Source organism: Colias philodice, chromosome 9, assembly GCF_061535455.1.
Source record: "Colias philodice isolate Cphi_HAF_F1 chromosome 9, ilColPhil1 Martin Lab GWU primary, whole genome shotgun sequence".
Lineage (NCBI taxonomy): Eukaryota > Metazoa > Arthropoda > Insecta > Lepidoptera > Pieridae > Colias > Colias philodice.
Genome location: NC_143094.1, coordinates 5,852,973 through 5,864,638, shown reverse-complemented (window position 1 = coordinate 5,864,638; position 11,666 = coordinate 5,852,973). Strand labels below are relative to the sequence as shown.

The window sequence follows — 11,666 nt, the reverse complement described above, 5'->3', positions numbered from 1 at the left end:
CGGAACAACATAGAATGAATAATTTGAAGAATTGTTAAACATAAAGACATAATCATAATCCAAGCTCACCAAGAAGGCAAGCCGCAAGATCACATCTAGATTGTATTTGCATAAGTACCTACCTACTCAAAACTGTACAAAAAACGAATTATGCTTGTTAGGTACTGACGCTCCAGCTCCGCCCGCCTTCGCTCCGCCAGGCTTCGTGGTAGATTTTATACCTATAGCCTATAGCACTGAGGCATCACATGCCAAATGCGCATCCATCACACACTATTATTAAGACTTTTCAAATCGGACCGGTAGTACTAAGGTAGTTCCTGTGATTTGTGCTTCCAAACAAACAAACACAGTACAAACTTTTCAGCTGTATATTATTAGTGTAGAAGTATAGATATATTCTGTGTATACGTATCGATAATGTATATTTCAATCTGAAAGCGCATTGGAGATCGACCTTCACCTATTTGATAAGCAGATAAGACCTATTTTTCATGTAATATTTTTGATTTATAATCTTGACTATTTTTAATTAAATAAAAATTGTATTCCTCACCTTTAAACAATTTCTCAACAGATTTTTGGTGAAAAGGAAATTTTCAAAATTAATTTATAGCCATGAACACTTTTTCATGGACAAGCTATCTTAAGCGTATTAATTATTATTTGATTAATAAAAAATGATAATGGGGGAGACCGGAGAAGGTCGATCTGCTATAATAAATTAGCTATAATTCTCTATTATTGAGTATGAAGAAAAATACAAATGCATATTTTCATAATTGTATTTATTATTAGAAACATCACAATATTAAGTTACGAATAGCAATCGTTACGTAACTTTCATAAGGCCGCCATTACACTATCACAAATGCATAGATGCTTGGAAGTGACAATATTGTAAACAATACCAAGATAAAAAATAAGATAACCATAGATGATAATGTAGTAGCAGGCTTAATACTCATTTTCACACAAATCCTCAACTAAAGGTAAATTAAATGCAAGTTATATGACAACAGTTCCAAACACGCATTTGAGATTGAAGAATACACCAATATTTTAATTTGTACCATGTCTAACCACTCTTACGATTAAAAACTTGAAAAGAATATCAATTTTGGTTACCGTATAAAAATGTGCATTATTGTGATTTTATAACCGACCTTTTTATCTAAGTATCATTAATTAGTGCCTGTATAACTAATTTGTACTATTTGTATTCCCATTTAAGTCTGTACCTAATATTGTCTAAAATGAGCATACCATTATTATAAAAACTGTAAACAAATATAAGTATATGCAACAAGAATAATTCTATCACTGTTACTGGAGCAGAAATTTTCCTAAATTTAGTCACTTATGTTACCTAAAACCATTGACTTACTTATTTTTACCCGACTGCCAAAGAAGGAGGGTAATGTTTTTCGAGTGTATGTAAGTATGTATGTATGTCTTTTCCTTTGTGACCACCTGTAGCCTAAACGGCTTGATGGGTTTTGATGTATGAGGTATCGTTAGATTTGTCTTGATTACGGGAGTGTCATAGGATACATTTTATCCTAAAAGTCCCACGGGATAAAGACATAATAATATTTTTTCTAAATTTCCCTTTAAAAAAATATGTATGCGGTATCATTAGATTCATTTCAATCACGGGAGTAATTAATATAGGATACGTTTTTTCTCAAAATTCCCACGGGAACATGTTAATTCTGCGTCAACGCAAAGCAACTCATGCGTTAGCAAGCAAAAAGATAGGGCGTGGCCTGGCATGCGGCGCGCGGCGCGGTGCGGAGGGGGATATGCTCGAGTATACAGCCCGATTGCGGGCACACGCATGAGGGCACACGTCGTTGACGGTCGTCTCTAAATAGCGATTTTTTCGATACTTCGTCGTCTGACGCGAAACTTATAAAGTATAAATAACTCGTTCTTTTTTTTTTCTTTCGTGTTTCTCTCTTTAAATTTATTCGTTCTTTCTAATTAATTAACTCGTTCTTCCGTTCTTTTTTTTGGTTCTTTCTTAAATTCTTCATATTAATTAATAATATAATAATAATTATTAATAAAATAACTAGGTAGGTAGATATTTTTGGTTAGTTTAAGTAACATACTTTTAAACAATCCTCACTTATTCTTTTTGTATTTTTTTTTTAGTTATAGTTCAACTGTTTTTTTTTATTATTATTAAGTACTTCTCCATTAGTACTGATTTTTTCGGCAATAGGTATCAGATCATTTTAAGAAATAAAAACATACAATATGGGATTATCTCGCAAAACAAAAAGGGCTCAGGCTCGGGCTAAAAAATTAAAAGCCGAATCTCCTGAGGCACGCGAAAAAAGGCTTTTAGAAGCAAGAGTAAGAATGTCCCAATGGTACAGCCAACTTTCACCTACTTCACGTCAAGAGCTTATAAATAACAAAAGTACCCGTAGACGTACTTTACAAGCACGTGAGTCTAGCGTTGATAGGGAACAAAAGCGGCGTAGGCTTGCAGCTAGCAAATCTGAAAAGAGAGCTGCTGAGTCCCCGTCGTCTCGTATGACACGACTCCAGCAGATGCGGGAATATGCCACAAACGTTCGTGAACATGAGTCTCCATCATCTCGCGCTGCTCGACTCGAGCAGATGCGGGAGCATGCGGGAAATGTTCGCGAACACGAGTCTCCACCAACTCGCGCTGCCCGACTCGATCAGATGCGGGAGCATGCCGAATTAATTCGTGAGCATGAGTCTCCATCATCCCGCGCTTCTCGACTCGAGCAGATGCGAGAGTATGCTGTGCAGTCTCGTAACAACGAATCACCTGGCTCGCGTTTAGAAAGACTTTCGGCTATGAGGTCACAGTCTCGTGTTCGACGGCAGTTGTTTACAAATAGTGATGCCACATTCAATGAAGCGATTTCTCAAGTGGCGGATGTGGTGTGCTACGTATGTCATAAGCTTCTATACAAGAAACAGTCACGCAGTATCTTAACTGCTAATATTACTGTTCTACCACAAAATGTTTCAGACCGCATAGATTGTTGCAATAGATGCGCCAACAAATTGTCAAGGAATCAGTGCCCGTCAAATGCATTTTGGAACAACATGACTGTTGCACCTATTCCGCCTGAAATTGAATGTCTATCAGAGATGGAGCTGCGGCTCATTTCTCGGATAAAACCGTTTATAAAAGTGGTGCGTCTGGGTGGTCGTTACGGACAACAGGGATTTAAGGGGCAAGCCATCCTCTTTGCACAGCAAGTTGAAGAGATACCTGAACAGCTTCCATTGAATATAGCAAATGCGGGAATAAGTGTGGTCACTGAAAATTTAGATAACGTGACAAACAATCGACGATACTCGGTAGACATCGAAAAAATTAAGAAAGCATTAGAGTGGCTATTGCGAAACAATCATTTGTACTCTAATGTGCAAATTAATACTAACATTACCAATGAAGAGATACGGTCAAGTATTCTGGAGGCAGTTATCACATTAGAAAATGCAGATCACATTAGAAATGAGCCAAAAAATCACTTCAAGGCTTTGGGACATGACCGTCACATCTTGCGTGGGTCTTTTCACCAAGGCAGTGATCGGTTTGAAGAGGAATCCCGTGGCCGCCAGTGCACGGCTAATGCCGCCACGGCTATCGCCTACTCCAGTTCCAAACCATTAAATGAATGGGCCCCATCTGACTTGGATCGAATTTTATTAGCTGGTAATACATATTTCAACAGGTGCATGTCACGACTTGCAAACAGACCGCAATTTTTAAATACTGAAGAGCTATTACCCGCAGTTTCTGTGGCCGCTACAGAATTCGAATTAAATATACAGCCCGATGTTGTCGTTGGAGTTGTTAACTCGAGTGCGCCATCTGACGTTCTTGAAGGATACTTCCCTAATTTGTCTTCGGGGATTGAATATTTTTTTACAACACACGATAAAGGAATTATTACATGTCAAACAAATATTGCATTGGCGGTAATGAAAGTAATCGTCGAACGCAATCAGTCTCCCGATGTCGAGATCCCAGAATATTACTTATTCGACTCACATTCTCGGGGACCCAAAGGTTATGTTGCACCTAACAGAGGAGCCTCCATGTTGATGAAGTTTGCAAATCAAGGCGATTTATGTCAACATCTTGCTGTTGCACTACAGGTAAGAGGCCATCGAGATATGCAGTATAGTATCACAGCTATAAATGCAACACCCTTGGTCATCCCAAATGAATCGCCAGTACTGAATGAACAACACGACACTCAGATAGTTAGCGACGGCAATCTGAATAGCAGTGATCCTGTTCACGAAGAACACGCGTTTGTTACTACAGCTCTTATGCCGATTGATACTAATATTCCAGATCTAAACGAAGTTGTTTCGAACGCTAATACCGTAGAAGAGAGACCAATACCTATCTACGAACTCAAACGGAAAACTGTGCCCCCGGTCAGCGTCTTGAGAGAGCAAAGAGCAGAAGAGCTAGCGTGGATAAGGTTATTCCCAGATGGTCGAAATGGGCTTAGGGAACAAAGACCCGTTCCAATAACACCGCTCGATTACTACCAAACTCGAGTGATGAGCAATGACAAACGGTTCCAATTTAACGAGTACATATTTTACGCCCTCTCGTTAGTAGAACTTTGCAAGGCTCAACAAAATGTTTCAGTCTGTGGCCGGTTGCGTCAGGATGGAGCTGAGCCCACAGATGTTGTACAAAATGTGCACCTGGTAATGCGCAACATACGTGGCACGTCCGCGTACTGGCACAAAGCGTATACGGATCTTCTTGCCATGGTGAAAAATTTAGGTCCTCCTCATTGGTATCTTACTCTCTCTTGTAACGATTTAAATTGGCCCGACATGCTAAAAGCCCTTTTAGTTGCCGATGGCCGCCCAAATTTTTCTTTTGAAGATTTGACCTTCCTTGAAAAGCAGCACCTTGTCGAGTCTTACCCAGTCACGTTATCAAGACAATTTATGTTGCGCCTAAACACTTTGTTTACTAGGCTGAGAAGAGAAGAGGATCCGATTTTAGGAAAGAAAATTATTGATTTTTGGTGGCGCATAGAATTTCAGCTACGAGGTAGCCCTCACGTTCACATGGTTTTATGGTGTGCTAATATGCCGGCTTTTGACACCCCTGAAGGTATTCAGTTGCTGGAGCGTGTTGTCACGTGTGAGGTTCCCGACGCTGAGGACGACTCAGAGATGCATGATTTAGTCGTTCAGTTACAAACACATCGACACACTCAAACATGCTTCAAAAATAACCGAAACGTTTGTAGATTCGCTTTCCCGAGACCAGTGTCTGAAAACACTACAATCTTAGACGACGAGCAAGCAATGAGAAATGGTGGAAGATTTTATATATTAAAAAGAACAGATTCGGAAACCATGATAAACTGCTACAATTCGAGATTATTAAAACTGTGGCGCGCCAATATTGATCTACAGCCTTGCGGGTCAGCTTTAGGTGTGGCGTACTACATCTCAAAGTATATCTCAAAAGCTGAACCTGCAGAGGTCTCTAGATCAATAAGGCAAGCTATAAGTGCTGTAAGAGACCGCGGTGGAAGCAACTTAAGACGGCTGGTTTTTGCTATCCAAAACGCAATCTTGTCTCACAGAGAAGTCTCTGCCAACGAATGTGCGTTTCGATTGTGTCATTTAAAATTAAGAGATAGTTCACGTAAATGTGTTTTCGTAAACACTTGCGCGCCTGAACAAAGATACCGAATGCTTAGGATTGACACAGAAAGTTCCGAACCGTACAAAAATGTATTTGATAGGTACGTTCACAGACCTCTTTCTCTGGAGCAACTTAGTTTAGGTGAGTTTGCGATTTGGTACGAGGTTGTCTCTACTAGAAACGATACAGAGGAGGATGAACAAGATGCTGATGCCTATGATGCTGAGGATGAGGACGTGTCTAGTCGTCGATACATTACCTTATTAGACAACGTAGGTAGGATGAAAAAGCGGACACGTCCAGCTATACTCCGAACGCGTTATTATACGCTGTCTTCAGACCCAGAAGCATATTACTACTCATTGGTCCTGACTCATATTCCGTTCCGAGCAGAGGAAGAGTTGTTGGATGGTTTTAATACTGCAAAAGAAGCTTTCTGGGCCAAAAGGCATCGACTACGTCCGCTGCAAGAAGGTTTTGACGCCGAAACTATGATGCGGTGGGAAACTGAGATCCAACAAGCTATAAGCCGCATTGTGGCAGAAAACTTGGCAGCAGGAACCGTTGAGGAACAAAACGATGACGCAAATGACAACAATGACGTTCAGCCTATTGAACACATACTCGACGACGGCGGTCATAATATTATGATCGAAGAAGTCGAAGATGAACCAACTGACATAGGCATGCCAGACAATCAGTTTGAAACATTTGTAGCTTCATTGAACATGAGTCAACGACAACTGTTTCAAATAAAAAAATTATTATTAAAAAAACAAAATACCCGACTGCACACTAAAAAAAGAGTAAAACAAGCCCCACAATAATATTGATCAATCAAATGCTAAAAACTAATTATGTAATACCGTTTAAACAATACCTATATTAAAATACACTACAATATGTGTTCGTAATCGATAGTTAAATAAACAGAAACTTATTTTGAATACAAATTTACTGAATATAATTTATAAATGTTGATGGAAAGCATCGCAGGCGGGGACCAACAGAGGCTTATTTATAGTCATTTCGGTTGTGCACCATTTAGCAGAATTTTCGTTGGTGGCGGTCAAGGTGGTCCCCGCCTGCGATGCTTTCCATCAACATTTATAAATTATATTCAGTAAATTTGTATTCAAAATAAGTTTCTGTTTATTTAACTATCGATTACGAACACATATTGTAGTGTATTTTAATATAGGTATTGTTTAAACGGTATTACATAATTAGTTTTTAGCATTTGATTGATCAATATTATTGTGGGGCTTGTTTTACTCTTTTTTTAGTGTGCAGTCGGGTATTTTGTTTTTTTAATAATAATTTTTTTATTGAAACAATTTTGTTAACAATACACATTATTCTATGATCTAAGATCTTATTTACTAAATATTATTATTAGGTCAATTTTTTTGCGTCTTCGACTTTAACTTTTATTTTATTTATTTCTTGTAAATCACTGAGAAAGTAAACTCCACTATAAAAACTTAGGCACCAAACATTAAATACGCATAATTATTGGCTTTTACATCGTTAACCGACCTGAATTTCAATCATAAGTTTGATAATTCTCATACCAATGAAAATATTTTAACTGGTTACAAAAAGAACACAATAACTAAGAACACATATAAAATAATTGACACTTGTAAAACCAACATTATTTCCCCACAAGTCACATTTTAAAGGTATTATTATTGATTTACAGCCAAAACTGATCAATTTCATGATTTCAAAATGGTATAGTAATATCCGACTGATTAATAAACTGCATATAAACCATTGTCATAAACTTCTACAATAATATTAACAAGACATCACTAGTGACGAAAAGGAACATAATTTCATGGAAAAATCTATAAGGAAAGCGCACAATTCAACTTCTTAGAAGGTAAAATATTTAAAAACACACATTTGTTATTGTTAAAATAATAAACAAATTGTGCGCCGTGATAAAATATTTTCAAATTAAAACAAGAAATCACCACTGGTATATTAAAGGAAAACTAAACACTACAAAACAATGTTACCTTTTTGTAGATGCTACATATTATATGGCAAATATTACATATCTAAATCGAATATGAGATCATTTTTAAACTTTATTTCCGAATATTGACCCTTGTTTAACTTGTCCGGATTATACATGTTAGAGTTATGCTTGATATTTTCGCAAGTCATGGGTTCGTGTTTTCCCTTTCTAGGTGTTTCCAAAGATTTACTTTTACGGTGGGAATTTCCGTTGGCCATATCAATGTCTTGATTTTCGGTACTGGGATTATTTTCGTTTCCATTTTCATCTGTGTCATTTGCAGAATTGTAAATGGTGTCGAAATCAGACATGTTATTTTTGTTTTCGTGTTCAGCATCAGAAGTATCCGCCAGCCCGCTGTCACGGCGTTGCTTCAGCGCTGATTTTATTCGAGGTTTTGAAGACTGCAATAAATTATAATTGAAAGTTCATTACATGCAAAAGAAACCCACATTTGTTTAAGGCTTAATACAATATCAGATGGACTTGGACATAATAGTATATTAAAATAGAAAAACTGTTTTATTAGATTAAAAATATTGATTTGTGTATTAATCCATCGTATTGCGCATATATCTAATTTATTTATTAAACATTATGGATTAATACACCAAAAAAAGAAAATTGCATTAAAAAATTTTAGAAAATTCGCATGCCACACCCGGAAATTGAAATGACATTTTTTTAAATTAACACACACTTTTATTGCATCAATCATTAGAGTCATGAAATCTCCCTAACAAACCTGATTAATTAAATGCAAGGAAACCATGAATTCTGGACTTATAAAATTTCAAATCTTAAACTCACTCAATAATTTTGGCAACTTTTCAATCACCCACTAAAATATCAACCATGGCAATGACTTTGTAAACATGCTTAGCATATAGATTACGTAATTAATGGTAACATGCTAACAACCTAGACTGAGTCAATGTTTACTATGGAAAATTTGACAAACCCTCCTAATAATAACATAAGTGTACATTTCCACTGTGTTAAAAGCTTATTGATATCGTTTATTATCACCATAAAAGACATATTTCATGATGAAAATTAGTACAGGATGTGATAATGAATGTTCTGAATTGTGTGATGCATAATTTTTAATCATGGTAATCGAAAATAAATGTTCATAAAAATAATTGATTAGAAATTTTTAATGGGTGGTTCTCAATACAATTCAAAAAGCTCACCTGCATAGAATTTGACAAATCATCTTCTGCTTCGCTCTCACTTTTACGTCTTTCTGAATTTCTCTTTTTACTTTTCCTACGTTGATTTTTTCTTTTTTGACCTTCTATAGATGAATTATACCTGTAAAATTTTTAAGGGCTGTTATAGATGGTGTAAATTTTAAAATAAAAACAAAATATTGTACAGTTGAACCTCGATAACTTAAACCTCGGTAACATAAAAACCTCTGTAACTTAAAAAAATAATGTGTTCCCTTCCCATCAGAGCCCAAACTCAAACTCAAACTCAAACTGACAAAATGGATAGACCCTTGATAACTTAAAACCTCTATAACTTAAAATATTTTGTGTTTCCCTTGGACTTTAACTTATCGAGGTTCTACTGTATTTAGTTTGTTTTTACAATATTAAAAATTTTATTCTCTTATTAATGGTAGGTATGTAATAATAATAATAAATAACAATACTTACCTATAAAATTGCCTTGCTATAACGTCACTAAACCTAACAGTCTTTTTTAAACTTGATTCTTCTGGAATACAATCAGAACTTATATAATCCATGGAGGATGCAACATCTCCATAGCTTGACTCTGAAAAACTTCTCATGGGGATGTGTTTAACCAATATACTTTTTGCACCATTTTCAATTTTATTTTGCTCACTCAAGGTAAGCTCTGTTTCTTTTACATCTTCACTATCTTTGCTCTCTTCATCATTAGACTCTTGGGTCATAGGAGTTGATACAAGAATATTGGTTTCCGTTCCCAAGTTGGTAACCTCAACAACAGGAACTACCTTTTCTTCTGGAATTTTTGGTAAAGTCTCACTGGCATCAATCTTTGCAGTAGTCTTTATCATAGAGACATCTAAATACTCTTTTTTCATGGAGTCCTGGCTTAAACCAATAGAAAATTCAGTGGGAACTTTTCCAGCCACTTCTAGCTGTAGGATTACATTGTTGTCCCAAGCTTCACCTATAGCATCATTGAATTTGACATCATCAGAAAATGATAGCATTGCTGCATAATGTACAGGAACAAAGCCTGAACCTATAGAAGAAAACTTTATTTGCACATTGTTTGAATCATTCTTTACCTGCACTGATTCCGGATCAGTGTTTTTAACATGAAAAGTGAAAGCAACAATATCATCTAATACATTGAAAGTATAAGCAGGTAGAGTATAGCCAATAGAGGGTAGAAGGAATTGTTCTTCATTTGGTTCATCTTTGTGTACTTCTGAAGGAACTGTGGCTTCATTTGAAATTGAGTGCAATTCTTCAATTAAATTATCTCTAGTCTCTTCTTCACTATGTGATCCAGAAAGCTCTTCACTCTCTACACCACTATCTGTTTTTGTACTTCCTTTATTTTCAACATACAAAGTCCTTCTTACTACTGGCAGAGTTACAATCAACAAATGTTTTGTTTTATCAAATTTAGCATTACCCCTTTCATCATCCACAGGATAGGGAAGTTGAATGTCAAGTTTATACTTTGCTGGTTTCTCAGAAGACAGAGTTAATTTTTTTTCTTGAACATCTAAAATGCAATCCTTAGTAGATGACAGTAATGGGAGATTTATTTCCACAACAATTTGACTAGGGATAGCACAATATTGTTTACTGTCTTTACTAAATGTATAATCTTGGAAATCAACATCCTTTTGTTGTTTAATTGTATATTTTGGGACAGTATAACCATTTTTAGTGGTATGTGTAAAATCAATTTTCTTAGATTTTCTTTTAGTTTGATTGGTATTCAAATCAGTAGTTTCACTGGGTTTATTATTTTGATGGTAAATATGTTGTGGATACAGCTTTTCTAATATATCAGGGTCAGTACTGGGATTTTCATCTTCATCTTGTGGTTTAAAATCAGGATCTTCTTTTCTTATAACAGCAGGAACAGACATACCTTTGTAGTAAGATTTGGGAAACCGAATATTATTTTGATCTAAATGAATATCATATGTTTTTTGGAGTCCATCAAAAGCCGTCTTATTTACTAGGTCACGAAAACGCTTATTTACCTGAGCCATACGTAAGGTGTCGGGATGAAATACCACATCATATATGATACACCTTTCTTTTTTGGAATTGTAGTCTTCCCGAGGAGGTATTATTGAGTATGGTATCTGCCAGCTCATACCTTTTTGCCCATTTTCTTCGTGAACCTTGCATGACGGCTTCTCTACATTTTCATTACTGCAGATATTAATAAATGCTTTCCTATCGCCCGCTACACTGGTCTTAATAACATAACCGCCCTTTGGATTGATAAAAGTAACGTCGTAGCCACGCTCCTTTTCAAGTTGGGTCATTTCTTTCTGATACACGGCTTGATTTGCCGGGTCACGTATCTCTTCACAATATTCACCCAGTAAATCTCGAAATTTCTTATTCTTCATAGCATCCTGTATTACTTCTAAATCAGCCCGAGTTAGTTTAGAGTCTTCATCACGAGGTTTTACACCCGTAGCCATTATGTTGTTTTTACTGTTTTAAAAATAAATACGAAATAGCACGCTTATCGTCGCAATTTGTAGTTCAGCTGACTTTTGTGTATTACTCCCAAGTTCGAATGTATTATGTACCACAGAATACAGTTACGTAGTAATTGTATACTCTTTGATACAGATCAAAACTCAAAGACATCGACCACACATTTCATCTGGTTACCACAGACAACATAAGCTCACAGTTATTTAAACGTCATGTGAATGTGACAAGCACTAGAACAACAAGAGTC

General features: G+C 36.2%; 1 protein-coding gene across 1 annotated transcript; it reads right to left on the bottom strand.

Annotated features, from left to right (window-relative positions):
- Nucleotides 1-773: 773 nt before the first annotated feature.
- Nucleotides 774-11,565, bottom strand: Nop17l (PIH1 domain-containing protein Nop17-like). Its single transcript, XM_089699108.1, has 3 exons — nucleotides 9,386-11,565; nucleotides 8,915-9,035; nucleotides 774-8,122 (listed from the first exon to the last, which is right to left on the bottom strand). Exons 1-3 carry the CDS (start codon nucleotides 11,398-11,400, stop codon nucleotides 7,751-7,753), a joined length of 2,508 nt encoding a protein of 835 aa, XP_089555234.1. The 5' UTR covers nucleotides 11,401-11,565; the 3' UTR covers nucleotides 774-7,750.
- Between the last annotated feature and the right edge of the window lie 101 nt (nucleotides 11,566-11,666).

Bases quoted from the DNA above. Each gene is read 5' to 3' on its own strand.
- Nop17l (XM_089699108.1), bottom strand. From the start codon at position 11,400: ATGGCTACGGGTGTAAAACCTCGTGATGAAGACTCTAAACTAACTCGG. The intron at 9,036-9,385 runs GTAAGTATTGTT...AAAATTTTACAG, and splicing joins ATAGCAAGGCAATTTTATAG to GTATAATTCATCTATAGAAG. The intron at 8,123-8,914 runs GTGAGCTTTTTG...AATTTATTGCAG, and splicing joins ATTTGTCAAATTCTATGCAG to TCTTCAAAACCTCGAATAAA.